The 27,246-nt window shown below is 36.7% G+C and overlaps 1 protein-coding gene across 1 annotated transcript in view; it reads left to right on the top strand.

The window, feature by feature from the left end:
• Window positions 1–468: 468 nt before the first annotated feature.
• LOC106878510 (sodium-dependent multivitamin transporter) overlaps window positions 469–27,246 on the top strand; it is a 93,523-nt gene continuing 66,745 nt past the window's right edge. Inside the window, exons 1-2 of the mRNA XM_089348488.1 lie at window positions 469–607; window positions 17,897–18,232. Of these exons, the coding sequence (XP_089204614.1) occupies window positions 17,897–18,232 (336 nt within the window). The 5' untranslated portion in view covers window positions 469–607. The remainder of the gene's footprint in view (window positions 608–17,896; window positions 18,233–27,246) is intronic.

Here is a 27,246-nt window from a genome sequence, read left to right as displayed (position 1 = left end):
TTGAAACATCCAGATACGAGTAGCAAGTTCTATAGATACGATAAATGGCATTGTTGGGCGATAATAGGAGAGATATTGAAATGGAGGGATATAGATAAAGGGAGATAAAGGGATCCTAAAGAAATAAAGAAATTATGATAAGATAGATACGTGGGACACAGGGAGAGAAGACAGAGCGAGATGGAGATGAAGAGATGTGAATATTCATAAGTATATATATATATAAAAAAAATGAATTGTAAACACAAAATTATCAGTAATTACAAACACACACACACACACACAAAGACTCACATACGCGCACACACGCACACACACACATTCTTCGTATAATCTATACCCGTTTGATACAAGTATATAATTATGTAAAAAGATAAAAATAGAGGAATAAAGAAAGAAAGAAAGAAAGAAACAGATACTGTGTGAAGGAGAGAGGTTGGGTGAGAGAGTGTAAGAGAGAGAAAGACAGAGGGAGAGGGAGAGAAAGAGAAAGAGAAAGAGAATGAAACAGAGAGTGAAAAGGACAGAGAGCTACTGACCTGCAAATGCTGTATAAAAAGCAAGACACCTCATTTCTGAAACTTATTTCCACTCAATTTCAACAACAGTAAGAAAATACTTTACATTTATTTAAAATCTGTAATTGTAAATATTTTTTTATAACAGCAAAGAGAAATGTCATATATTTTTATATTTGTTTTAATATTTTCTTTTATATGTATTACATCATTTTATTTTATTTTTTCTTTTATATATATATATATATATATAGTTTGCTTTTCATGTTTTAGCGTAGGACACTTAAATTAAATGTAATCAGCTCACACACAAAAGCAGACAGACGCGCGCACATTATATACATATCCACACATGCATTCATAACCTTCAATTATTCATTTCCCCGTTGGATATATTTATGAATGAACATATTGTGTTGGGTTGGGACCGGTCAGACTGTTAGCTTGTAGTGAAGTGTGTATTCTGATCTATGAGATTTTTCTGTTATTCAATTAAAGTTTCCTTTTTTATGAACTCTATGTGTGTTTTATGTAGGTTTATTGAGAGTTGTTTGTAGTTGTCTGTGTTCATTTGATTTTGAATTGTTCTATCGTCTGCTATTTTAATATCGTCTGTTATTAAGTTACTTATTGAAATGTTCTTTAGTGGACTCGTTTCCGACGGGACTTGATTACTATGGAAACATTCACTACCCGCCTCTATGGATGGGTATTTGTTGACGATCTTTTGTTTTATAGTGAGGTGGTGTGTACATGGTCCCTTATATCTTACGTTTATATCTAAGAACAAGGGTGGTATTTTTGCTTGCAGTCATACCAGAACCATGTTGCTATGTAAATTCTCACGTGGATTTTTTTTGGCAGTTTAAAAATCTAGTAATTCGTTCTACCATACACGACACAATGAATATGACTTTATCGTACCGATTGCATATGATTTGTTTATATTTAAGCCCTACTTAAATAATTTTAACCATTTCGAACGGAGCCAATATGTGTTCTAATGGACGTTAGGTGTGCTAATTATAAAAGTATTAAGGAAAGGGAAAAGGAACCTCGATTATGCAACCTAACACAAACTTGTTGAGCAGGTCCCAGTATGTTCCTAGTTATATCAGACGATTTTATTGTAGCGTGTGCATTCACTTTGTCTCAAATTATGTCTCTAGTCACAATTTTTATAACATTGATAGAAATACTTGTTTTTATTTTGATTGTAGAAATGTTAATAGATTTCGATCTAATCGACTGCGCCCCACCCCCCACCAAAAAAAATTTCGGGCCCTGTGTCTAGAGTAGAAAAGAATTATTATGGATTTAACGGTATAATAATACAGTTCACATAACAGCCTATACTAAACAAAATGAGATAAGAGAAAACCTTGGCTGATAACAAAAAAATTCTACGTTAAATCCTACTCACCACCATCGTCGTCCCCGTAGTCTTCTCGATACTTTCAACTGTTATTCTGTCCACTAAAATGTGGATAGATGATAATCATTTGTTCATGCCATATGTCCTGAATAACTCTTTTATTAATATTTTTCTCTGACGTTACGTAACTATCGTTTGCTCATTGATAAGTTTGTACTTTTGATTAAATTCCTAAAATGTATCTTTCCATAGTTCTTCGTATTGTTCTCGGGTTTTTTTTCTCTACGATTTTGATATTTAAGTGTTACCAGTAAAACCACTCAAAACACACATGTAGTTCATAAAAGAAATTTTAGTTAAATGACAAAAAGACAAACACAAAAAAAACCCCCTCATAAATCAGAACATGGCATGTAGCATATTTCACTACCAACTAATCGTGTGGTTAACGCCAACCCGTAACAATACGTTTATGCATAAGCATACAACATAGAAATGAAGAACATGAAATGGGGTGGTGGTGGTGGTGGTGGTGGTGTGTGTGTGTGTGTGTGTGTGTGTGTGTGTGTATGTGTGTGTGTGTGTGTGTGTGTGTATGCGTGTGTGTGTATATATATATATATATATATATATATATGTATATATATATATATATATATATATATATACCATCAAAGGTAATAATTATTTAAAATTATAATACAGGGTATCAAGAGATACCACCATGCTGAAAAAATAGCAGTCAAATCCTGACTCTAAAACCACAATAAATGTCCGCATAGCGCTAATCGTGCCATGCGGACATTTATTGTGGTTTTAGAGTCAGGATTTGACTGCTATTTTTTCAGCATGGTGGTATCTCTTGATACCCTGTATTATAATTTTAAATAATTATTACCTTTGATGGTTTTTATTCCCATGCTGACCACTTGATAAGATCAATATTTTAAATATCGATCTTATCCTTATTTATATAAATATATATATATATATAAATATATATATATATATATATATATATATATATATATATATATATATATATATATATATATATATATATATATATATATACATATATAAATATATATGCGTACAAACATAAATACACACACACACACACATACATACATACATATATATATATATATATATATATATATATATATACAAATATTACACCAGGCACATGCATCACAACCATATGTGCGCAACTATTCTGTCCCTTCCTCCTTGTTCCACTTCCTCCCTCCACCATCCTCTCTGCTCTCGTGTGACCTGTGGTCAGCTTTCTTTTCACTGCAGCCGCTGTGAAGGCAAGACGAACTACTAGCGTTCTACCTCAGATTCGCGTTTGGCCGTACGGCTTTTGAATGTTGTTTTCACTGTCCAAGTTTTCCTGTCTTGGTTTGTGTTTGCCACCTTGGAATCTTCTGTGTCACTACACAGAGGATTCCAAGGTGGAAGAGATTATTCTAGAGTACGTTCTGTCTTATCTTCGAAACGTCTAGTTAGAATAGAGACAGCTGATGAAGGAATATTCCAAGTGGCTTTCCGTTTTCCTATGTGTTCGTTCCGTTGTCTGTAGTTCATTGTTCTAACGTCCTGTACCCTGATATGCATATATATACACATGTAGATGTAAGTATGTACATATATGTGTGTATACATGTATATATATTCTTTGTATTATATAAATATATATATACATACAAACACTTATAAATACACACACACACACACACACACATATATATTATTCAAAAGAATTCCAACTCTGTTTTTTATGTTTTATTTATATTCTTATAAAATTAATGTGGGATATAGAATATGAAATATATAATATAGATAGTAAAATTAAATGAAGTATTGAATGTCTTATTGAATAAATGAAATATTGAATATTAACTATATAAGGACTAGTATACTTTCCTGCTTTCTAGCAATATTCAAGGTCCCATATCTATCTATCTATCTATCTATCTATCTATCTATCTATCTATCTATCTATCTATCTATCTATCTATCTGTCTGTCTGTCTGTCTGTCTGTCTGTCTGTCTATCTATCTATCTATCTAGCTAGCTATCTATCTATCTAGCTATCAATCTACACACACACACACACACACACACACACACACACACACACACACATACAACATAGAAATAAAGAATAGGAAATGTGGTTGTGTGTGTATATGTATGTGTGTGCGTATATATATATTTATATATATATATATATATATATATATATATATATATATATATATATATATATATATATATATATATATATATATATATATATTTGTTTTGCAAGATTTCTGATGTGAAATCGTGTGTTGAAACAGATGTTGTTGTACTTGGAGATGGTCATATTGCCAGTTTAGCCAATAAAAACACACGCACTGTATATTTGGTGTTAATTTGCTTCAGCTTTATATTACATTAATCTTAATCTTATTTCGGCCAGAGTTCTTTCGTCACACTTCTGTGACCTCATCAGTGGTCCTAGTCCTTATATGTCTCAAGAGACATATACAACATTTCGTCCACCGCATGCAGTTCTCAGGTTACAGCCATAAAGAAAGGATCAGGGTATACAAAGGAGCTATGAAGAAGTTTGAAACAATCAAACGCAGCGATAGGAATGGGATTTGCCCACTCTATAGGAGCAAATCATGGAACACCATAGAAAGGACTAAGAAGAAAATAGGGAAGGCAAGCTCATGGTACGATAGCCACAAGTACCAGAGCGTCATGTTCGTCGACACCACCCCTAGAGGCGAACTGGCGTACCGCTTTAGAAGGGCCCTAGACAAACTTAAGCTAAGAATTAAGGTTGTTGAAAGGCCAGGCAACCCTATTAAATCCCTTATCAGTAGAACATACCCTTTCAGTAGAACCCCCTGCACTGATAGGAACTGTATCGTATGTAGATTTAGCCCACAAACGAACTGCAAAACCAGAAATGTGGTCTATAGTATAAGATGTACAGAGGGACGATGCAGAAATAAGACAATGACATATGTAGGCGAAACAGCAAGGAGCATAGGGGAGCGGGCAAACGAACATTGGAGCGAACTTAAGGAAGGGAAGAACTCATCAGTTCTGTACCAGCACGCTGAGCAAGAACATAGAGGCTCAATCAACAACATAGAAATTAAAATCTTATCTACACATAGCAGTGATGCAGCACTTAGACAAATTACTGAAGCTACACACATAATAGAAGAGAAACCTAGCCTGAATAGGAAACTAGAATGGAACACTAACACACACCACTAACAAACCACAAACCACAGCATGTGACAACATGTTACCCATAAACCAATAATAATATGAACAAAGTATAATACAATACATAGATAAACAAATGGAATTAAATACTACATACGTTAACAAAATTTAATTAAACACAAAAAAAACAAAAAAACACACACACACACATGAACAAATAAATAAATAAAAACAAATACAAACGAACATGTATTAACAGAGAATATAGGTGATACAGATACTCCCCATACACACATGCACTTACAAAAGACACAGACACATTGAAGGACACGCATGCGTATACACATACAATAGGAATACAAAATACAAAATGGCTGATAGTTAGCAAGGTGAGACACACATAAGAAGGAAGGAAACAAAGGACCACTGATGAGGTCACAGAAGTGTGACGAAAGAACTCTGGCCGAAATAAGATTAAGATTAATGTAATATAAAGCCGAAGCAAATTAACACCAAATATACAGTGCGTGTGTTTTTATTGGCTAAACTGGCAATATGACCATCCCCAAGTACAACAACATATATATATATATATATATATATTTATATATATATATATATGTACACACATAAATATATATACACGTACACACACATATATATATGCATCATATATGTGTGTATCTGTCATCTATCTATCAATCTACACACACACACACATACACACGCGCACGCGTGCACGCACAGACGCACACACATCCATACACACACAGAGATTGCAGTGCCTTCCTAAATAGATTTGAGTCCCAAAATCTCCTTGTGACACGCTTGAACAATTGTGAAGATCTCTTTACATGAAACCATTATTACCCTTGCTAACCCACAAACAAGACAAATGCATATATATATGTGTGTGTGTGTGTGTGTGTGTGTGTGTGTGTGCGTGCGTGTGTGAGTGTTTGTGTGAGCACATATTTGATTGGTTCACATTGGTGATTTAACTTAGTGTATGGGCTAATGCGGCGAGCTGGCAGAAACGTTAGCACGCCGGGCGAAACGCTTAGCAGTATTTCGTCTGTCTTTACGTTCTGAGTTCAAATTCCGCCGAGGTCGACTTTGCCTTTCATCGTTTCTGGGTCGATAAATTAAGTACCAGTTGCGTACTGGGGCCGATCTAATCGACTGGCCTCCTCCCGCCAAATTTCGGGCCTTGTGCCTGGAATAGAAAAGAATATTTTACTTCGTCTTTACGTTCTGAGTTCAAATTCCGCCGAGGTCGACTTTGCCTTTCATTTTTTCGGAGTCGATAAATTAAGTACCAGTTGCGTACTGGGGCCGATCTAATCGACTGGCCTCCTCCCGCCAAATTTCGGGCCTTGTGCATGGAATAGAAAAGAATATTTTACTTCGTCTTTACGTTCTGAGTTCAAATTCCGCCGAGGTCGACTTTGCCTTTCATCTTTTCGGAGTCGATAAATTAAGTACCTGTTGCGTACTGGGGTCGATCTAATCGACTGGCCCCCCTCCCTCAAAATTTCAGGCCTTGTGTCTAAAGTAGAAAAGATTCAAGAAGGTGGCGCGCTGGCAGAGACGTTGGCACGTCGGACGAGCGGCTTAGCGGTATTTCGTCTGTCTTTACGTTTCTGAATTCAAATTCTGCCAAGTTCGACTTTGCCTTTCATCCTTTCGAGGTCGATAAATTAAGTACCAGTTACGTACTGGGTGACTGGCCCCCTTCCCCACAAATTTTTTCGGGCCTTGTGCCTAGAGTAGAAAAGAATATTGATCATACTTTCAATGTGGAGCTTACAGATGGTGTTCCCTGGCTATAAATTTTCGACATAATCCCTAAATTTGATATATTCCCTGTTGAAGAACAGCTGAGATTTCAACTCTTTCAAATGCCTCTTCATAATAAATGAAGCCTTAGCACAATGGTTACCTTCCTGAATAATCTACTTTATGACCTGCAAGTGGTCGGTTGTTGAGAACGCTTTGGTGTACGCTGTTTGTTTTCACTTTTTAATTGATGTCTAAGACGATATAGTGGAGGCGCAATGGCCCAGTGGTTAGGGCAGCGGACTCGCGGTCATAAGATCGCAGTTTCGATTCCCAGACCGGGCGTTGTGAGTGTTTATTGAGCGAAAACACCTAAAAGCTCCACGAAGCTCCGTCAGGGGATGATGGCGAACCCTGCTGTACTCTTTCACCACAACTTTCTCTCACTCTTACTTCCTGTTTCTGTTGTACCTGTAATTCAAAGGGTCAGCCTTGTCACACTGTGTCACGCTGAATATCCCCGAGAACTATGTTAAGGGTACACGTGTCTGTGGAGTGCTCAGCCACTTGCACGTTAATTTCACGAGCAGGCTGTTCTGTTGATCGGATCAACTGGAACCCTCGACGTCGTAAGCGACGGAGTGCCAACAACAACAAGATGATATAGAACCAATTTATAAGATTTCTGATTTGGAGAAATTGTAGAGATAGTGAATAATTGGTAAGGTATATCTCTATGGCTGAGTGTTTGCTATTGCAAGTAATTAACATAATTTATTCAAGAGAATAACACGTATGTAATGTTAGTAATGTCATCATTCTTTATGAAGAAAATTTCAAGTCGTTTTAGAAAGAGGGTTTTCTTCCTTATTTGAGGAACTCGATGAGCAGTTCATCTTCTCTTGGTGCTTCTCCGATATTTACTTCTTTTAATGAACTCCTAAGTTCATAATTTCATTTGCCTGGTATTTCATCTTCACCAGCTACATTAATTGCCGAGGCCTTTAAATGTTTCTTTCTTAAGTATAAATTATGATAATTTTTTCTCTTTTATGACTGACCTTTCTATATAATTAATGATTTATCCTTGATTATTCTTCATAGCAGTAAGTTGAGATTTCCCTTGAAAAAAAAACAACAAAAAAACACCCTTTGCACATCTTTAGTTGCTTTTTATTTATTGCTAAATTCTGTGTGGGTCAAATTTTTGTATTTACGTCTGATTCCTACTTCCATTTTTGGATTTCCCGCCTGCTCTTCATCTTGAGTGCTTCCTAAGATGTATCTTCTTTATGTTCCCTTCTGTGTAGTCTTTCATAATGTCACCCACCTTTTCACATTGCTAATCCACACTCTGGTTTTCCATGGCTTATCTAACATTCGAAATTTATTCTGTATTTCTGTTCAACAGCCTCAAATACTGTCATTTTCAGTTGCACATATAGAACTGCATAAGAAAACCAATGAATGCTTGCAATACAGTTAACATTCTCTTAATCAAGTTATTTGTATAGAGTCATTGCTAGGTATGGAGAAGTTGGTGAACTGTTAAACCGGGAGACGCTGCAACACTCAATGATTACGGGGGGAGATGTTATGCCAAAGTGGGAGTAGAAATCAAAGAAAAACAAGGCGAAGTTTTCGAATCATTAAGAGAAATGACAGGAGTGTCAGACGGTCTATAATGCTGGCTCAGCTATAAAATCATAAATACGTTCTTTTATTCTTTTATTTGGCGGCCATGCTGGAGCACTGCCTTTAGTCGAGCAAACCGACCCCAGGACTTATTCTTTGTAAGCCTAGTACCCATTCTATCGATCTCTCTTGCCGAACCGCTAGGTTATGGGGACGCAAACACACCAGCATCGGTTGTCAAGCGATGTTGGGGGACAAACACAGACACATAAACACACACACACACACACACACACACACACACACACACACACACACACACACACACACACACACATATATATATATATAATAATTTTCCAGAGGATGTAGCAACCGTTACCAATATAAAAACCTTATAATATATATATATATATATATATATATATATATATATATATATATATATATATATACATACATATATACGATGGGCTTCTTTCAGTTTCCGTCTACCAAATCCACTCACAAGGCTTTAGTCGGCCCGAGGCTATAGTGGAAGACACTTGCTCAAGCTGTCACGCAGTGGGACTGAATCCGGTATCATGTGGTTGGTAAGCAAGCCACTTACCACACAGCTACTCCTGCGCAAAATTTAAACTTTAAACTTTAAAATTGTAACTATATGCTTTAACCCTTTTGATACCAATCTGCCGGAGACCGCCTCTCGTTCTTTGATACAAATTTCCTGTTTTAAAGTGATTTGAGTTTATTCTTTCCATCAAAATATTAATTCGTTTTAGACACCAACTTAATAATGACTAATTCCTTTTACTAAATATTTCGTTATTTTCAAAATTGATTGACACAAAGAGAAAATTATACTGACAAGCAACCATCATCTGTTAAGACCATGAAGATCGTAAACTAGTAAGAAAAAGCCTCGCAAATAAATATATACAACTTAAATGAATATGAAAAAGTAATATGAATATCAAATAGCAACGAAGAAAGCAAACATCAACGCAATGGCAGAGTGTATACGTTAGAAACTATGGATCTTGTTCAAAACGGGGGCACCAGTATTTTCTTAACGAAACACTTTGAAACTTGGGACACTGGTAGAATGTGTCATATAAAACATCTTTTTCTCTTAGTCTTCTTAACAAAAAAACGTACATCGCAAGTTATTTCATGTTAAAGTTGTCGTATTTCTGTAATTTCAACCAATGACTGACGTCCATTCAGCCGAATACATTAAGTGCTGACTACGTAAACAAACGATTCTCAAACGATTCTGGCGGTGATAAAATTATTATTTCCTTGTCAAAAAATGGCTGAAGCATATTGGCAGTAGCTAATAAACCTTTCTATTATAGGCACAAGGCCTGGTTTTTGAGGGAAGGAGCAAGTCAATTAGGGTTAGGGTTAGGGTTAGGGAAAACGAACACACGTCTGTTGCCTCTCTGCAAAATGTCAGAAGTAATGGAGATTAAATACGCTTTACACCTCTTAAACTGCCAAAGGAGTAAGTGTAAACAACTGAATACTTGTCAGTGATTGGTTGAAATTATCGAAATAAGACAATTTTTTACATGAAATAAATTCGAATACAAAAATTTTTTTCTGTTCTATAACACAAAATAGATAAGTATACGAAGTTTGAAAGTCTTTCGGTACCAAAAACACTACATAAAACATAAATGAAAACTGGTGCCCCCGTTTTGAACAAGATCCGAAACTATGAAGGTTACGAGGAACTAACTGTTAAGTAATTCTGCAATGTCAATTAAATGAGATTTCTCAGTATTCAATATGCGAGTAGTATCATTTTATTCAGACGACGAAGTCATATGTGTCTCGAAACGTTAGTAGATAGAAGGATGCTATTTTTCAAAACTCATTATAAAGAGCTGACAGGGAGACAAGAAAAATGTTATTCTTGCATATTCTTTTAAAAAAATTCACACTCCAACTGTGATGTGTCCTCATTATACATGCTTTCAGTAACTTAACTGTCGATGATTTACGAACAAGGGCGAACGATCGACGGGACGTCTTTATCAAACCATGACATCCTTGAATGAAACTCTTTTGAGATTGTTTTCTATTTCAAGTATCTTTTTATAAGGACTGTTTGTGTGTTTTTTTGTGCCTAATTGATGGTGAAGTGTGGTAGACGCCATTCAATGATTTATGAGATTATTTTACTTGTTAAGTTCAGTACCGCTTTTTACGAATTACATGTGTATTGTGAGTTTTTCACTGAGTTTTGTATCGGTTGTAGCTGTGTGTGTGTGTGGTGTGCTATGTTTTTGAATTGTTTGTTCTATCGTCTGGTCTACTCAACTTTAGGAATATTTGTTAGTAACTATTATCCGATTCAGTTATTTAAATTTTTAATGAACGAAAATATAAAGGTTAGTTACATAAGAGACTCACGTGACTACCATGAGGAAACCCTCACTTTTTCCGCTTGTCTTCACATCTGTTGACAATTTTTTGTGTCTTGAGGTACTACGGGACCTTTCTGATTTGGCGGGCGCCACTTTTTATGTATGTTTTATTTAGTGTATTTTCTACCGAAACACTTTAAAACTTCGTATACTTGTATATAAAGATAAAATCTTTTCAATAACACTAAGAGTAAAAGATGTTTTATATGACACCTTCTACCAGTGTTCCAAGTTTGAAAGTGTTTCGTTAAGAAAACAAGTGGAGCCCGCCAAATCAGAAAGATCCGTACTACGCGTGTGCGTGCGCGCGCGTGTGTGTGGTTCCTTAAATTTATATGGTTATATATAAAAAATGAGAGGGTAATTTGATGTAGTCTTATGTTGAAATTGGGTCCTGTTAAATTTCATTCAACCACTTGAAGTTTTTCAAATTTTCACCTGGTTATTTTCGAAAAAGTTCAGATGTAGTTTTGCTGATGACGAAAATCGTCATTATTTTCCCATAGAAATTAAATAAAGTTACAAGTATTTAAGGTTGGGAAATTAGAGTCAATCAAGACTGTCCATTACTAACATATCGTAGGCCGGAATTGACTGTTCTCATAGGAAATTAGCAAAGTCAACGATAACGAAAACTTTACGTGGTCTGTCGATCTGCTAGAAATAGCAATCAAATTTTCATCAAACTGCACCATAACGTCAAAGTCTGAAAAACAAAAAGGACGACACGTTATTGACGTCGTTGGGGTCACTGTTTTTTATTCTTGATTACAACACTAACGCATAATATTTATATGTTATCACAAACAGTGTATTCATCACAAACACATGCTCAGTATTGTATTTACGATTACATGCAATAAGCGAATTTAGTGTTACGATACATTGGTGTTCTAATAATGGATGAAAAAGAAAAGAACTCAATACCTCCCTCTACGTTATATGTGTCATCTTTTCCAGGGCCGGATTAAGACCTAAGAGGCCCTAAGCACTTAAAAGATTTTGTTACCCCATCCGCTGTAGTTCCTAATAATTTATTTCTTTATTGCCCACAAGGGGATAAACATAGAGGGGACAAATAAGGACAGACAAAGGGATTAAGTCGATTACATCAACCCCAGTGCGTAACTGGTACTTAATTTATCGACCCCGAAAGGATGAAAGGCAAAGTTGACCACGGCGGAATTTGAACTCAGAACGTAACGGCAGACGAAATACCGCTAAGCATTTCGCTCGGCGAATAATATTTCATTATAAAAATGCAGTGGGATCTGTGGGATCTTTTTTCATATACATCGAATAGCTATGAAGGTCCAGTGGAGTTAAATAGGAATCACACGGGTCCAAAAGCAAAAAAAAAAAAAAAGTGGTTGAGAACCACAGTTCTAAATAGAAAGATGAGAAATTTTGGATAAAGAATAAGAGTTTATTCACATAGCGAATATAGACTTCACATAGCGAATATAGCTTCACATAGCGAATATAGAATTCACATAGCGAATTTAGTTGTTGAACTAAAATCGACACACCTCATGTCTGTGGCTGTGGCTGTGTACAGTTAGGTAAACTGAAGATAAGATACTGGTTTCAAATTTTGACACAAGGCCAGCAATTTTGAGGGAGGGGGTAAAAGGCAAAATCGACCTCACCGGAATTTGAACTTAGAACGTAAAAACAGGCGAAATGCCGCTAACCATTCTGCCAGCTCATTGCTTTAAGCTGAAGGCATGATAAAGAACCTTAGTAGTGCAAGAAAGCTAAAAGGTGAACCATTCCAATGTAAGTACCATCTTCTATGCAGACGACAAACGGCATTGTTGAGCGATAATAGGAGAGTTACTAGAATGGAAGGACGTAGATTAAAGGAGATAAGGGGATACTAAAGAAATAAACACATTATGATAAAATTGATATATGAGACCGAGTGAGAGAAGAAGATATAGATAAAGTTAGTCATAAAGAAATTAACTGTAAATGGGGGATCCCAAACTATACGCGTACGTACATCAGCCAAGCAGACACACAAGCGCACGCGCACACCCATAGACATACAGACACACATGTATAAATCTTTTAGCTTTTACTTGTTTCAATCATTAAAGTGCGACCATGCTGGTGCACTGCCTTGAAATATTTTAGTACTTTTTTTTTCAAGCCTGGTACTTATTCTATCAGACACTATGGTCGAACTGCTAAGTTACGAGGGCGTAAACACACAAACACACCAACACTGGCTGTCATATATATATATATATATATATATATATATATATATATATATATATATATATATAGAGAGAGAGAGAGAGAGAGAGAGAGAGAGAGAGAGAGGGAGGAGAATATTGAAGTTCGCTTGAAGCATTGTGTATTGTTTGTGAAAAATAATGTTTTGAATGGCTAAAGCTGTTAGAATTAGTAGCAGAATCTCTCTGAACCCTTAATGGTACTTTTTGGTTATCTCACCCCCTTTAAAAAATGTGTTCAACCCTCAATAAAACAAAAATTGAACATCGCTGTGTGGTAAGTAGCTTGCTACCAACCACATGGTTCTGGGTTCAGTCCCACTGCGTGGCACCTTAGGCAAGTGTCTTCTACTATAGCCTCGGGCCAACCAAAGCCTTGTGGGTGGATTTGGTAGGCGGAAACTGAAAGAAGCCCGTCGTATATATGTATATATATATTTATGTGTGTGTTTGTGTGTCTGTGTTTGTCCCTCCAACATCGCTTGACAACCGATACTGGTGTGTTTCCGTCCCCGTAACCTAGCGGTTCGGCAAAAAGAGACCGATAGAATAAGTACTAGGCTTACAAAGAATAAGTCCCGAGGCCGATTTGCTCGACTAAAGGCGATGCACCAGCGTGGCCGCAGTCAAATGACTGAAACAAGTAAAAGAGTAAAAAGTATCTTATTGAATCTGTTGGGTTGCGGCTTTTTTTCAATAAATTTTATTCAACAGAAACAATAACAACATGTAACAAAAACATCTTTAAATGATTATTCCGGAGCATATTCACCATCTACTTCAATGACTGCTTCCCATTTGCTTGGTAGACGGTCAGATCGTCATTTAAAGATGTTTTTTTTTGTTAAATATTGTTATTGTTTTTGTTGAATAAATTTTATTGAAAAAAAAAACCGCAATAATTATGCACCAACCCAATACTCTTTACTCTTTACTCTTTTACTTGTTTCAGTCATTTGACTGCGACCATGCTGGAGCACCGCCTTTAGTCGAGCAAGTCATTATTCTATCGGTCTCTTTTGCCGAACTGCTAAGTTACGGGGATGTAAACACACCAGCATCGGTTGTCAAACAATGCTAGGGAGACAAACACAGACACAACCATACACACATATATATACATATATGCGACGGGCTTCTTTCAGTTTCCATCTACCAAATCCACTCACAAGGCTTTGGTCGGCCCGAGGCTATAGTAGAAGACACTTGCCCAAGGTGCCACGCAGTGGGACTGAACCCAGAACCATGTGGTTGGTAAGCAAGCTACTTACCACACAGCCACTCCTGCGCCAATAATAACATTTCTTATAACAAATCCTACCATTCCTATTGAGGAGGTCAAAGGTCACCAATGTTTTGAAGTATTGAATCAAAAGGATTTAACCCTTTTAATCCAATCCCTTGTCGCCACGTGAATTCAATTTTTGAGCGGGGGTGAGATAACCAAAAAGTACCCCCTTATTCCTCGCCGTCTTAAAATGAAGTAAAAGAAAGCCGATACGAAAAAACTGTACAATGTTTGACAAGTTGGTGATGGTAGCAAACATGTCGAAGATCTTTACTGAAACACACAAACACACACACACATAATCATACACACACACACACACACACACACACATAAGCACACACGCACTCACACACACACACACACACACGCGCGCGCATGTACCATATCGTCTCTCATTTCGTAGCATATGAAACCCCTGTATCTCAGTCCTCTGATACTAGTTTCATTTAGTAACCACCACCACCACCACCACCATCATCACCATCACCACTACCATCACCACCAACGTCTCCTCCCCACCTCCTCAGCCACTGTCGCCGCCGTCACTGCAGTTGCCGTCACCTCCCTCGCCACCTCCCGCCGCTGTCTCCTCCGCCCCCACCAAAGTTAATTCCTTCCAGATTCTGGTATGAACTTATTCACGGAGAAGGGTTCAGTGTAGTGGATCTGAACGAAAGAAAACAGAACACAGGAATGTGGAGGAGAAGAAAGGGTGAAAAAAAAAAAAAGAACCCAAAACAGAGAAAGGATTGGAGACAGAACACACACACACATGCACACAGAGAGGCACACATGCACACATACAGAAACTATAGATGAATGTAGAGTCCCGCCCCTAACCCCCAGCAAAATATAATCCCATAGCTGTGGTTTAAGTCAACAACAAACATTCCATTCTCTGAACATTCTTGATTGTCGCATCAACGGATCGGTCTTTTCTGATTGAAATATATTCAATCAAGTGGAGGCGCAATGGCCCAGTGGTTAGGGCAGCGGACTCGCGGTCATAGGATCGCGGTTTCGATTCCCAGCCCGGGCGTTGTGTGTGTTTATTGAGCGAAAACACCTAAAGCTCCTCGAGGCTTCGGCAGGGGATGGTGGCGAACCCTGCTGTACTCGTTCACCACAACTTTCTCTCACTCTTACTTCCTGTTTCTGTTGTCCCTGTAATTCAAAGAGTCAGCCTTGTCACATTGTGTCACGCTGAATATCCCCGAGAACTACGTTAAAGGTACGGGTCTCTGTGGAGTGCTCAGCCACTTTCACGTTAATTTCATGGGCAGGCTGTTCCGTTGATCGGATCAACTGGAACCCTCGACGTCGTATGCGACGGAGTGCCAACATATTCAATCACACTCGCGCGCACACACAAACACACACGCGCGCACACACGCAAGCAGACACAGCTGTGTGGTAAAAAGTCTGCTTCCCAAACACATGCTTCCGAGTCCAGTCCTACTGCACCTACCATGCACTACGAGTTCAGGTCATTTGCACCTAAGATGCACCACAACTGTTTGAACAGTGTCTCATCTGCAAAGTACCGGTGCGTGATGGATGGCAACGATCGTATTGAATAAAGAGTCGCCATTTTCCAGAATTCCAGTTTCTTTCTCTCATATTTTTTATAAACTCTACCGGCAAAAAGGAATTCCTGAAGTAAATCCAGTAAATCTCTACGGTTATTGACATTAGGTAGCCGAATGCTGTGAACGGGCTTTAAACTGCACACAGCAAGGTGTATAACCAAATATAAAATGAATACTTATAGGCGTATGAGTGGCTGTGTGGTAAGTAGCTTGTTTACCAACCACATGGCTCCGGGTTCAGTCCCATTGCGTGACACCTTGGACAAGTGTCTTCTACTATAGCCTCGGGTCGACCAAAGCCTTGTGAGTGAATTTGGTAGATGGAAACTGAAAGAAGCCCGTCGCATATATGTATATATATATGTGTATGTGTGTGTGTATATGTTTGTGTGACTGTGTTTGTCCCCCCAACATCGCTTGACAACCGATGCTGGCGTGTTTACGTTCCCGAAACTTAGCGGTTCGGCAAAAGAGACCAATAGAATAAGTACTAGGCTTACAAAGCATAAGTCCTGGGGTCGATTTGTTCGACTAAAGGCGGTGCTCCAGCATGGCTGCAGTCAAATGACTGAAACAAGTAAATGAAAGTATGTATGTCATTATTCAGTTTATTTCAAGATATCTTGCCAATAGAGAAAGAACCGGTTTCTAACTTAGATTCAAGTTCCTTCATTGGAACTTCAACATCAACAACAGGGTATTTTTGTTTGTATGTATGTATGTATGTATGTATGTATGTGCAGATTTGTATTGGGTATTAATAGAAACGGCTGTAAGTGAAGATGACCAATTTGTTTTTAATAATAAACAATTATGAACTTCCCAATCTCCATTTTCTTCTTTTAAATGAATATATCGCCATGATAGATCGCTGACCACAACATTCAAATTTTTTTTCTCCGTGTTTTTTTCCGAGTTTTTCTCCTTGTTTTTCTCCTTATTCTTTCTGTTGAAGAGCGTAGCTCGAAACGTTAAAGACTTTCTCTATTCCCGAGCGTTAAACTAATACATCTTTTGTTGTTTACACCACCTGTCCTCGTCCGTTGTTGTTTTTTTCGTAAATTCTCCCATATATATATAAGTTCGAAAAAAAAGAGACAAAAAACAACAACGTGAGGACGTGATACGGATAGTGTTACTAGACGCTCGGGTAAGGAAAGAGAGAGAGTATGACGTTTCGAGCGGAGCTCTTCGTCGGAAACAAGGAAAGTTCAAAGAAGGGAAAAACGGAGGAAGAAAAAATCAGCACCGATGCCCACGAGGTTACATTGTGGAAGGACCGGAAGAGGAAGTGGTGGAGGAAAAGTTCTTTCTAAGACAGAAGAGTGAAAAAGGGAGGTGAATATGTGTGCGTGCGTAAGGGACTGCAAGTGTGTGTGTAATAACAGAACGTGTGTGTGCGTATGTATGTGTGTGTGTGTGCGTGGTTTGGTTGTTTATCTGTTAGTGTGTATGTATATGTTTGTGTGTGTGTGTGTGTGTGTGACGTAGTGGAAGGAATTAGTAACATGCATATACATATATGTATGCACACACACACACACGCAAACACACACAAACACACACACAAATATATGTAACTAATTTATTAATAGAATGTATAAATTGGTAACAAAACTTTAGAAATTCAATTCCCTTGAAATATTTGTTCCACACCGGTTTAGAGATACTTCCTTATCGCACATGTCATCAATTGCCTTATAAAACAAGTGACTGTAGTTCATTAATTACCTTATAAAACAAGTAACTGAAATAACTGATGGACGTAACAGTTTTTTTTCTCTTTTCCAGATGGTACCTACGTTCAGTATCTACGATTATCTCGTGTTCATTTTCATCGTTTTCGTCTCCATTGCTATCGGTTTGTTCTTTGGATGTCGCCAAAAGAATGAGAAAACTGTAAATAACTTTATGGTTGGAAACCGTCAACTCTCAGCAGTTCCTCTCGCTCTGTCTTTGATGGTTTCTTTCCAATCGTCCATCATGGTTCTTGGAATGCCAGCCGAAGCCTACGTCTACGGAATTATGTACTTCTTTAGCGTTGTTGGATTTATGATATGTTTGCTGATATCGTCCCAAGTGTACGCTGAATTCTTCCATAAAATGAATTTTTATAGCATAAACGAGGTATGTATATTTTATTTTTGTATTTGTTTTCTAAGATTCTTGATGTGCAATCTGTGTTGGAACAGATACTGTTGTGTCTCGCAAGGGTCATTTTACCAATGTGCAGTTGTTATATTTCGCTTCATTATTATTATTATTATTATTATTATTATTATTATTATTATTATTATTATTATTATTATTATTATTATTGTTATTATTATTATCATCAATGTCAGCTCATTAACTCATTGACCAATTAACCAAATCTGTTGCTTGCTTAATCGTTTGATCAATCATGAATTAAAAATCAATCAATCATATATATATATATATATATATATATATATATAAATAATATATAAATATATGCATATATCCATACATATATGTACATACCCACATTTATATGTATACATACATGCATATATAGGTACAGGACATCAAAAAACGTTAAACACAATGAGAAACGAAAATATAAAAACGAGAACTGAAAACGAACTTTTTTTGAACAACGTAAAAAAACAAACAGAGAAACGAGACATGCAACATAAAGAGTATAACCCTTCGTCAGTTGTCCCAGTTCCAACTACTTCGCGTTTCGAACAACAACAACAACAACAACAACAACAACAACAACAACAACAACAACAACAACAACAACAACAACAGCAGCAGCAACAATAATAATAACAATAATAATAATAATGATAATAATAATAACCCTTGGATGGAATTTATAAACATCTAATGCATCGCTACGCGTGTTTCCCCAATTCACATGTCTCTCAAGATCACAAACCGTATTCCTGGGATGATTACGGTGCGGTCTGTAGTATCCGTGGCTATCGGATTGATTATCTTTATGGCTTCATTTCCTCAGGCGATATCATATTAATGCATGTACTCCATAGCGATGTTTATCTATCTATCTATCTATCTATCTATCTATCTATCTATCTATCTATCTATCTATCTGTCTATCTATCTATCTATAAGTGAAGGGACATGGCTCAGTAGTTAGATCGTCGGGCTTACAGTCGTGAGATAGTGAGTTCATTTCTGGGATCGGGCTGTGTTGTGTTCTTGAATACGACACTTTATTTCTCAACAGATGCAATGTTGCCTCAAGAAAATTGTCTGTCATAATAAGAAACACGTTTTTTTTTATACATATAATTTTTTGTAGGCGCAGGAGTGGCTGTGAGAGGGGTTAGTTAACATTTTTTGTTACCACCTCAGTAGTGAGATCAGGCTGGAGAAGAGGTATCTGTCACGAGACAGATTCATGAGAAGATGGAAGCCTGTGGCGCGGAAACTGGGAGTGTTTGGCACCAGGTAAGTGGAAGCCAAAAACAAGGGAAAGAAAATGCAAGGGGTCTACCCTGGTGGTCGGATGCCTATCCTTCAGGAAAGCCATTACAAATTGCATCTGTAATGAGCAATGCTTTAATCGAACATTGTAAATGTAATCAAATTTTTCTTGTATATTTAAAATTGTAAATATTTAATCGATACAGCTACTTCCCGCCTTTTATGTTTGTCTGTCCTTGTTCGTCCCCTCTTTGTAATGCCTTTATGACAAATATTTATGAAATAAAGTAGCTTGCTTTCCAACCACATGGTTCCGGGTTCAGTTCAACTGCGTAGCACCTTGGGCAAGTGTCTTCTACTATAGCCTCGGGTTGACGAAGCCTTGTGAATGGATTTGGTAGACGGAAAATGAAAGAAGCTCGTCGTGTATGTATGTATATATATATATATATATATATATATATATATATATATATATATATATATATATATATATATATATTTATATATGTTTGTGTCTGTGTTAGTCCCCCCATCACCATCGCTTGACAACTGATGTTGGTTTGTTTACGTTCCCGTAACGTAGCGGTTCGGCAAAAGAGGACGATAGAATAAGTACTAGGCTTACAAAGAATAAGTCCTGGGGTCGATTTGTTCGACTAAAGGCGGTGCTCTAGCATGGCCACAGTCAATTAACTGAAACAAATAAAAGAATAAAAGAATTATGTCTAATGAGTTCTCATTACTCGCAAGAATTTCATCTTTATCCCACTTGGGGTAATTTACCCCGGTTCATCGACCCCTGGTGTAGAGTAATTGTGTACTTATAGATGTGTTTGAGATGCTTGATTTTGGTAATGTTATCGTGGAAGCGGGTAGATTGTCGCTTGGGGGCGGGAGTAATGTGGTAGACGTGTTTGGTAATGTAGTAAACAGAACGAGGTGGCAAAGAAGTTTCATTCTTGCTGGTAGAGATAGTAGTAGTAGTGACAAAAGCGACCGTAGATGGTAATGATGGTGGTGGTGGTAGCAAAAACGACAGCAAAGACGACGACGCTGATGGCTTAATAGGTTCGGTTACCGGAGGAGTGGGTAGAGCAAAAAAGAATGTGCTGTGATAGCAGCGATGGGTTGAGTAGCCACAAGGTCACAAAGGTCAGAGCTAAGTAGAGGTTGTTGTTTTTGTTGTTCTTTTTTATGTTGTTGTTGCCAGACAAATAATGATTGAATGGAGGGATCTATTTCAAAACGGGGGCACCAGTATTTTCTTAACGAAACACTAACACAACTCTTTGAAACTTGGGACACTGGTAGAATGTGTCATATAAAACATCTTTTACTCATAGTCTTCTTAACAAGAAAATGTACATCGCAAGTTATTCCATGTTAAAGTTGTCGTATTTCTGTAATTTCAACCAATCACTGACGTCTATTCAGCTGAATAGTGTTACTGCTGGGCGGTCATAAAAATGTTATTCCCCGTGACATATTTCATCCGGTTTAATCGTAATTTATACGCATATATTGTTTATATAATAAATTACGCTGTGCGTATCTATGTGTGTAACTATTTTAGAGTTCGGATTCTAGAGTTAGGGTTAGTTTTAGGGTTAGGGTTAGGGTTAGGGTTAGGGTTAACAGTCTAGTTAGGGTTAGGGTTAGGGTTAGGGGATTAATACGATATACACCGTTACAGCGCTAACTGTTTTCAACTGAATAGACGTCAGTGATTAGTAGAAATTATCGAAATAAGACAATTTTTTACATGAAATAAATTCGAATACAAAATTTTTTTTCTGTTCTATAACACAAAATAGATAAGTATACGAAGTTTGAAAGTCTTTCGGTACCAAAAACACTACATAAAACATAAATGAAAACTGGTGCCCCCGTTTTAAAATAGATCCGAATGGGGTTTTCCGAAGTATTTTTAAGCTTTTGAAATCTGTTTTAATTTGTTTGTAACTTTGGTGAAAAGTGGGACAATTTTGGCGGCAATGACATTAACACATGATGAGTCCCTTGTTCCAGAGATACCGGACCAGTTATGTTAATTATACAGATGAGATTTGTTCATCCTGATGTGGAAGAGTCTGTAATATTTGCGAGAATAGTTTGTGTGTGTGAGAACCAGTATTTCCAGCTTTAGGTTCCGAGTTCAAATTCCGCCAAGTCCGATTTTACCTCCTACCTTTTCGGATTGAGAAATACCAGTTCTACTTGACTTCCCTCCTCCGAAAATGTTTGCCTTGTGCCGCAATTTGAAACCATTAAGGCGGCGAGCTGACAGAATCGTTAGCGCGCCGGATGAAATGCTTAGCGGCATTTCGCCCGTCACTACATTCAGAGTTCAAATTCTGCCGAGGTCGACTTTGCCTTTCGTCCTTTCGGGGTCGATAAAATAAGTATCAATTGAACACTGGGTCGCTCTACTCGACTTAACCCTTTCCCCAAAATTGCTGCCCTTGTGGTAAAATTTGAAACCATTATTATTATTATTATTATTATTATTATTATTATTATTATTATTATTATTTTATGTTTGACTTTTGTTTTGCATTTGTACAAGTTGGATCCAAGTCTCACCCAGAGACCTCAAGAGACAACAAGTTAGAAGTTCATGTAGGTGTTATGCCTAGGGTACCATATATTTGGATTTGTACAGTTTTGTTCAAGTGAATGTTTAAGAAACCATAAGAAAATTATGTTTGCTTTAAAATTTGAGATCACATAGACAGTATTTTACGTAGGATATGGGCAGTTCCCATGAGCACTATCTTTTGGACTTCAGCCATTTTGGGGTTTCCTGGTATCTGAGCTAGGTAGTAATCAGCCCGTTTCGCTGTCATTCCCAGGGCACCTATGACAATAGGTATTGTTTTCGTCTTCAGATTCCACATTTTGCTAATTTCTATTTCAAGATCTTTATATTTGCTCAGTTTTTGGTAGGTCTTGACAGATACGTTTATATCAATTGGGACAGTCATATCAATGAGGAGGCATGATTTTTGTCTGAAGTCTTTCAGTATGATGTCTGGCCTATTTGCGTCTATCTTTCTGTCAGTTTGAATGGTGAAGTTCCAGAGGAGTGCAATGTGATCATTTTCAAGTACTGGGGGTGGTTTGTGTTCCCACCAGTTTTTATCATGGGGCAAGTCCAGGTTTTTGCATATTACCCAGTGAATATATTGTGCAGCTCTATCATGCCTGTTGAGATACTCTGTAGGCGCAAGCAGACTGCACATGGAGACAACATGATCGATGGTCTCATTTTGTTGTTGGCATATACGACATAATGGGGAGCTGCCGTTCTTTAATATGTTGGCCTGGTAGTTCTTTGTAGGTAGGCATTGATCTTGGGCTGCTATGATAAACCCCTCTGTTTCTGATTTCAATCCAGAGGCCATTAACCATTGGTGGGTAAGGGCTTTGTCAATATCTGCATTATTCGCTCTCTTTGGGTATTTGCCATTGAGAGGTTTTCCATGCCATTTTTCAGTCATAATAGCTAAGGCAGCAATTTTAGCACGGGTTTTCAAGCGCTTAGCTTTTTCTGTAGGTGTTTCTAGTTCGTCTAATTCTTGAATTTGTTGCAATTGGAATTCACTTAGATATTCCTTTGCCTGTTTTGTTACTGAGTAAGATGCTTTCTTGCTTTCATATTTTAAGAGAAGTTTTAGCATCCAGTCCTCAGAGTTTTTCATATAGGTGTCTAGGCCAATTGTGGCTACCTTCATTGATAATGCCAGCTGTAGTAGTCCTCGACCTCCCTCTTTTCTTGGCAGATAAAGACGTTCTATATCTGCCTTAGGGTGGTGCATTCTATGCATTGTCAACAGTTTTCGTATTTTTCTGTCAACATTACATATTTCAGTAATTGACCAGTTAACGATGTTGAAACTGTAAGTCACGACTGGTATGGCTAGAGCATTGATCGCTTCGATCCTGTTTCTCGCGTTCAGCTCTGTCTTCAGTATTGCTCTCACCCTGCGATAACATTCTCTTCTGATCCTTTCCCTCATCACTGAGTGCTTGATATTGTCCCCTTCAATTACCCCTAGGTATTTGTAGCTCTCCGCTGGTTCTAACTCTTTTATGACATTTTGCTGGTCAAGGTTCACATTAGATGTATTTGTCATTTTTCCTTTGATAAAGATAGCTTTTGCACATTTATCAAGGCCAAATTGCATCCTGATGTCATCACTGAATTGTTTAACAATCGCTAGTAGGCCTTTGAGTTGTTGGTCATTTTTTGCAAAGAGCTTTAAATCATCCATGTAAATGAGATGATTTATATTTTTATCAAATATTTTATAACCATACTGTGCATCATTGAGCAATTTTGAGAGCGGTATTAGGGCTAGACAGAAGAGGAGTGGTGATAGTGAGTCACCCTGGAAAATGCCACATGAAATTCTGACATCTCCAGCATTTAGAGATTCATTGTCATTGTTCAACATCAGTGTGGTTCTCCATGATCTCATACTTACAGATAAAAAGTTTCGCAGAGTAGGAGCTATTTTATACATTTCCAGACATTTCCTAATCCAGCTATGTGGTAGGCTATCAAAGGCCTTTTTATAGTCTATCCAGGCTATTGACAAGTTTTTGTGTCGCTTGTGACAATCTTCTAAGATCATCTTATTGATGAGTAGCTGATCTTTACAACCATAAGATCCACGTTTACATCCCTTTTGCTCATTAGGGAATATGCTACTTTCTATTAAAAAACTATAGGTGTACTCGGTTAGGACAGATGTTAGCGTCTTATACATTGTTGTTAAGCAGGTTATGGGGCGATAATTTTTTGGTTCGATTGTTTCCTCATTTTTTGGAAGCAGGAATGTTAAACCATTAACTAGCCAAGAGGGCATCAAACTAGGATTTTGCAAAACATCGTTGTAAAGTTTTGTTAGCAGTTCATGGCTTTCTGGGAAGGCATTCAACCAGAAGTTAGGAATTTTATCCTTTCCTGGAGACTTCCATTTGCTTGACCTCCTGAGAGCAGATCTTATATCTTCTACCCTGACCCCCTCCCACTTTTGCTCCTCTAAGGAGTCTAGGTCTGTAGCTATTCTATCAATCCAAGGGGCCTTTTCATTGTGTGTTTTATCTTCTGCCCAGATTTTATTCCAAAATTCTTGCACTTCTTCTTTTGATGGGACAGACTTTATTGTTACTGGTGTTTTCCCTATCTTCCTGTAGAAATTTTTGGGGTTATTTTTGAACATGTTATTATCTCGGAAGAATTTAACACGCTTTTCATACCTTGCTATGCGGGCAGCTTTAGCACATACCTTTTGCTTGATGGTTTCTATGGTGGCATCAATGTCAACTATGGTTTTCATGTCAACTATGGTTTTCATGTTATTATTATTATTATTATTATCATTATTATCATTATTATTATTATTATTATTATTATTATTATTATTATTATTATTATTATTATTATTATCATTATTATTATTATTATTATTATTATTATTATTATTATTATTATCATTATTATTATTATTATTAAAATCAAAATTAAAAGAAGAGTCCCATTGTTATCTAGTGAACGATATTTTGACATCTTGTGTAGCTTCAACGGGTTCAAAAAATAAATTTGTCAATCTACTTCATTTTAGTTAATATAGAAAGGATTGAGGTAACTCCTCCTGAAGGTATAGAGTCAAAACTAAAAGAAGAGTGCCATTGTTATCTAGTGAATGATATTTTGACATCTTGTGTGTCTTCAACGGGTTCAAAAATTTGAAATCATTATCATTATTATTATAAAGGCGGCGAGCTGGCAGAATCGTTAGTACGCCGAGCAAAGTGCTTAGCGGCATTTCGTCCGTCTTTAGGTACAATAAATATACACACCCTAACAAACATCCATACATTTTTAAGTAAACACAATCGTACACACATATAAGAAAGGAATATATACTCATACATACATGTGTAGATTTAACACCGAAGGCCACGCCAAATATATATATATATATATTTCGTTTTTGGATTTGGTTTGCAAGATTTTTTATGTGATTTCGTGTGTTGAAGCATATTCTGTTGTGTCTGGGGAGAGTCATTTTCTTTTCGTGCCTTAAAATTTAACACACTCACCGTTAAAATTTCCACTTATTATTTTTTTTTCCTAAAATTTTCGTTGCGTCTTGCAAACCTTTTCAATAGTCTTGAAAAGGTTGCAAGACGCAACGAAAATTTTAGGAAAAAAAAAATAATAAGTGGAAATTTTAACGGTGAGTGTGTTAAATGTTAAGGCACGAAAAGAAAATGACTCTCCCCAGACACAACAGTATATATATATACTTATCTTTCTAAGACATCTCAACGCTTCTAAAAGCAAACTTTGTTTACGTTTGTCGTAATTTGAATTTAACATATGATAGCGTCTCATAAAGCGAGATTTCTATACATCTTAAATTTGCAGAGGAATCTGTAGTGGGGGAGTTTAGCTCAATCGGTCAGAGCATCGTGACGCATAATCACGGAGATGTAAGTTTGAGTCCACAGCTAACCACCTACACTTTTTTCTGCAAAATAGGGGTAGATTATCCTGTTCAAGCTATATTATTAACATTATCCTGCGATTGAGAATTTAAAAATCACTTTTTTAACTTTCTAAGATATCTCAACGCTTCTAAAAGCAAACTTCGTTTGTTTGTTTACGTTTGTCGTAATTTGAATTTAACATATTTATGTATACATATATATATATATATATATATATATATATATATATTAATAAATTATAGGGTGGCAAAGAAAATTTTAGAAATTTTATTTACCACCAGTGGCCTAGCGAGAGTAAAAACAGTCAATAGACTATGTATTATTCATTAGAAATGCAGAGACGCCTATAATAGGACATCTACTCGCTAGAAATAGCAGCAAAAATACTACATACCACAAAAGTTAGGGATAATTTCGAAAGGAAATGAAAAATAAAAACTTTTACCAATCTATATTCTGTACCATGGTTTCAAGTCAATTTTAGTAAGATAAAGATTATATCTTACAAGGTCAGACTTTCGTCAGCAGAATTGACCAGACAAGAATCTTTATCTTACTAAAATTGACTTGAAACCATGGTACAGAATATAGATTGGTAAAAGTTTTTATTTTTCATTTCCTTTCGAAATTATCCCTAACTTTTGTGGTATGTAGTATTTTTGCTGCTATTTCTAGCGAGTAGATGTCCTATTATATATATATATATATATATATATATATATATATATATATATATATATATATATATATATATATATATATATATATGCGCATTAATACACACATAGTTACAGGGTCGGCCTTAGGAGGTGCGGAGCCCAATTGGGAACAATTTTGGTGGGCCCCAGATTTCCAATCAACTTGCATCAAAGTCTACAGAATCATAAAAATACAAAAATCATAAAAGTATAAAAATCCAGCCGTTGAAACTAGGCTACCGTCCGGTGCCACATAAAAGCACTCAGTCCACGCTGTAAAGTGGTGGCGTTAAGGAAGAACATTCAGCCACAAAAACATGCCAAACCAACGGGCACCTGTCAAACCGTCCAACCCATGCCAGTATGGAAAACGGACTTTAAATGATGATGATGATATGCATATATATATATATATATATATATATATATATATATATATATACAAACACACATTATGTATATATTAATATGAGTGTATATATATATATATATACAAAC

This window comes from Octopus bimaculoides, chromosome 1, assembly GCF_046866305.1.
Source record: "Octopus bimaculoides isolate indiv1 chromosome 1, ASM4686630v1, whole genome shotgun sequence".
Lineage (NCBI taxonomy): Eukaryota > Metazoa > Mollusca > Cephalopoda > Octopoda > Octopodidae > Octopus > Octopus bimaculoides.
The sequence above is the reverse complement of the archived record's forward strand: the minus strand, read 5'-3'. Positions and strand labels throughout refer to the sequence as shown.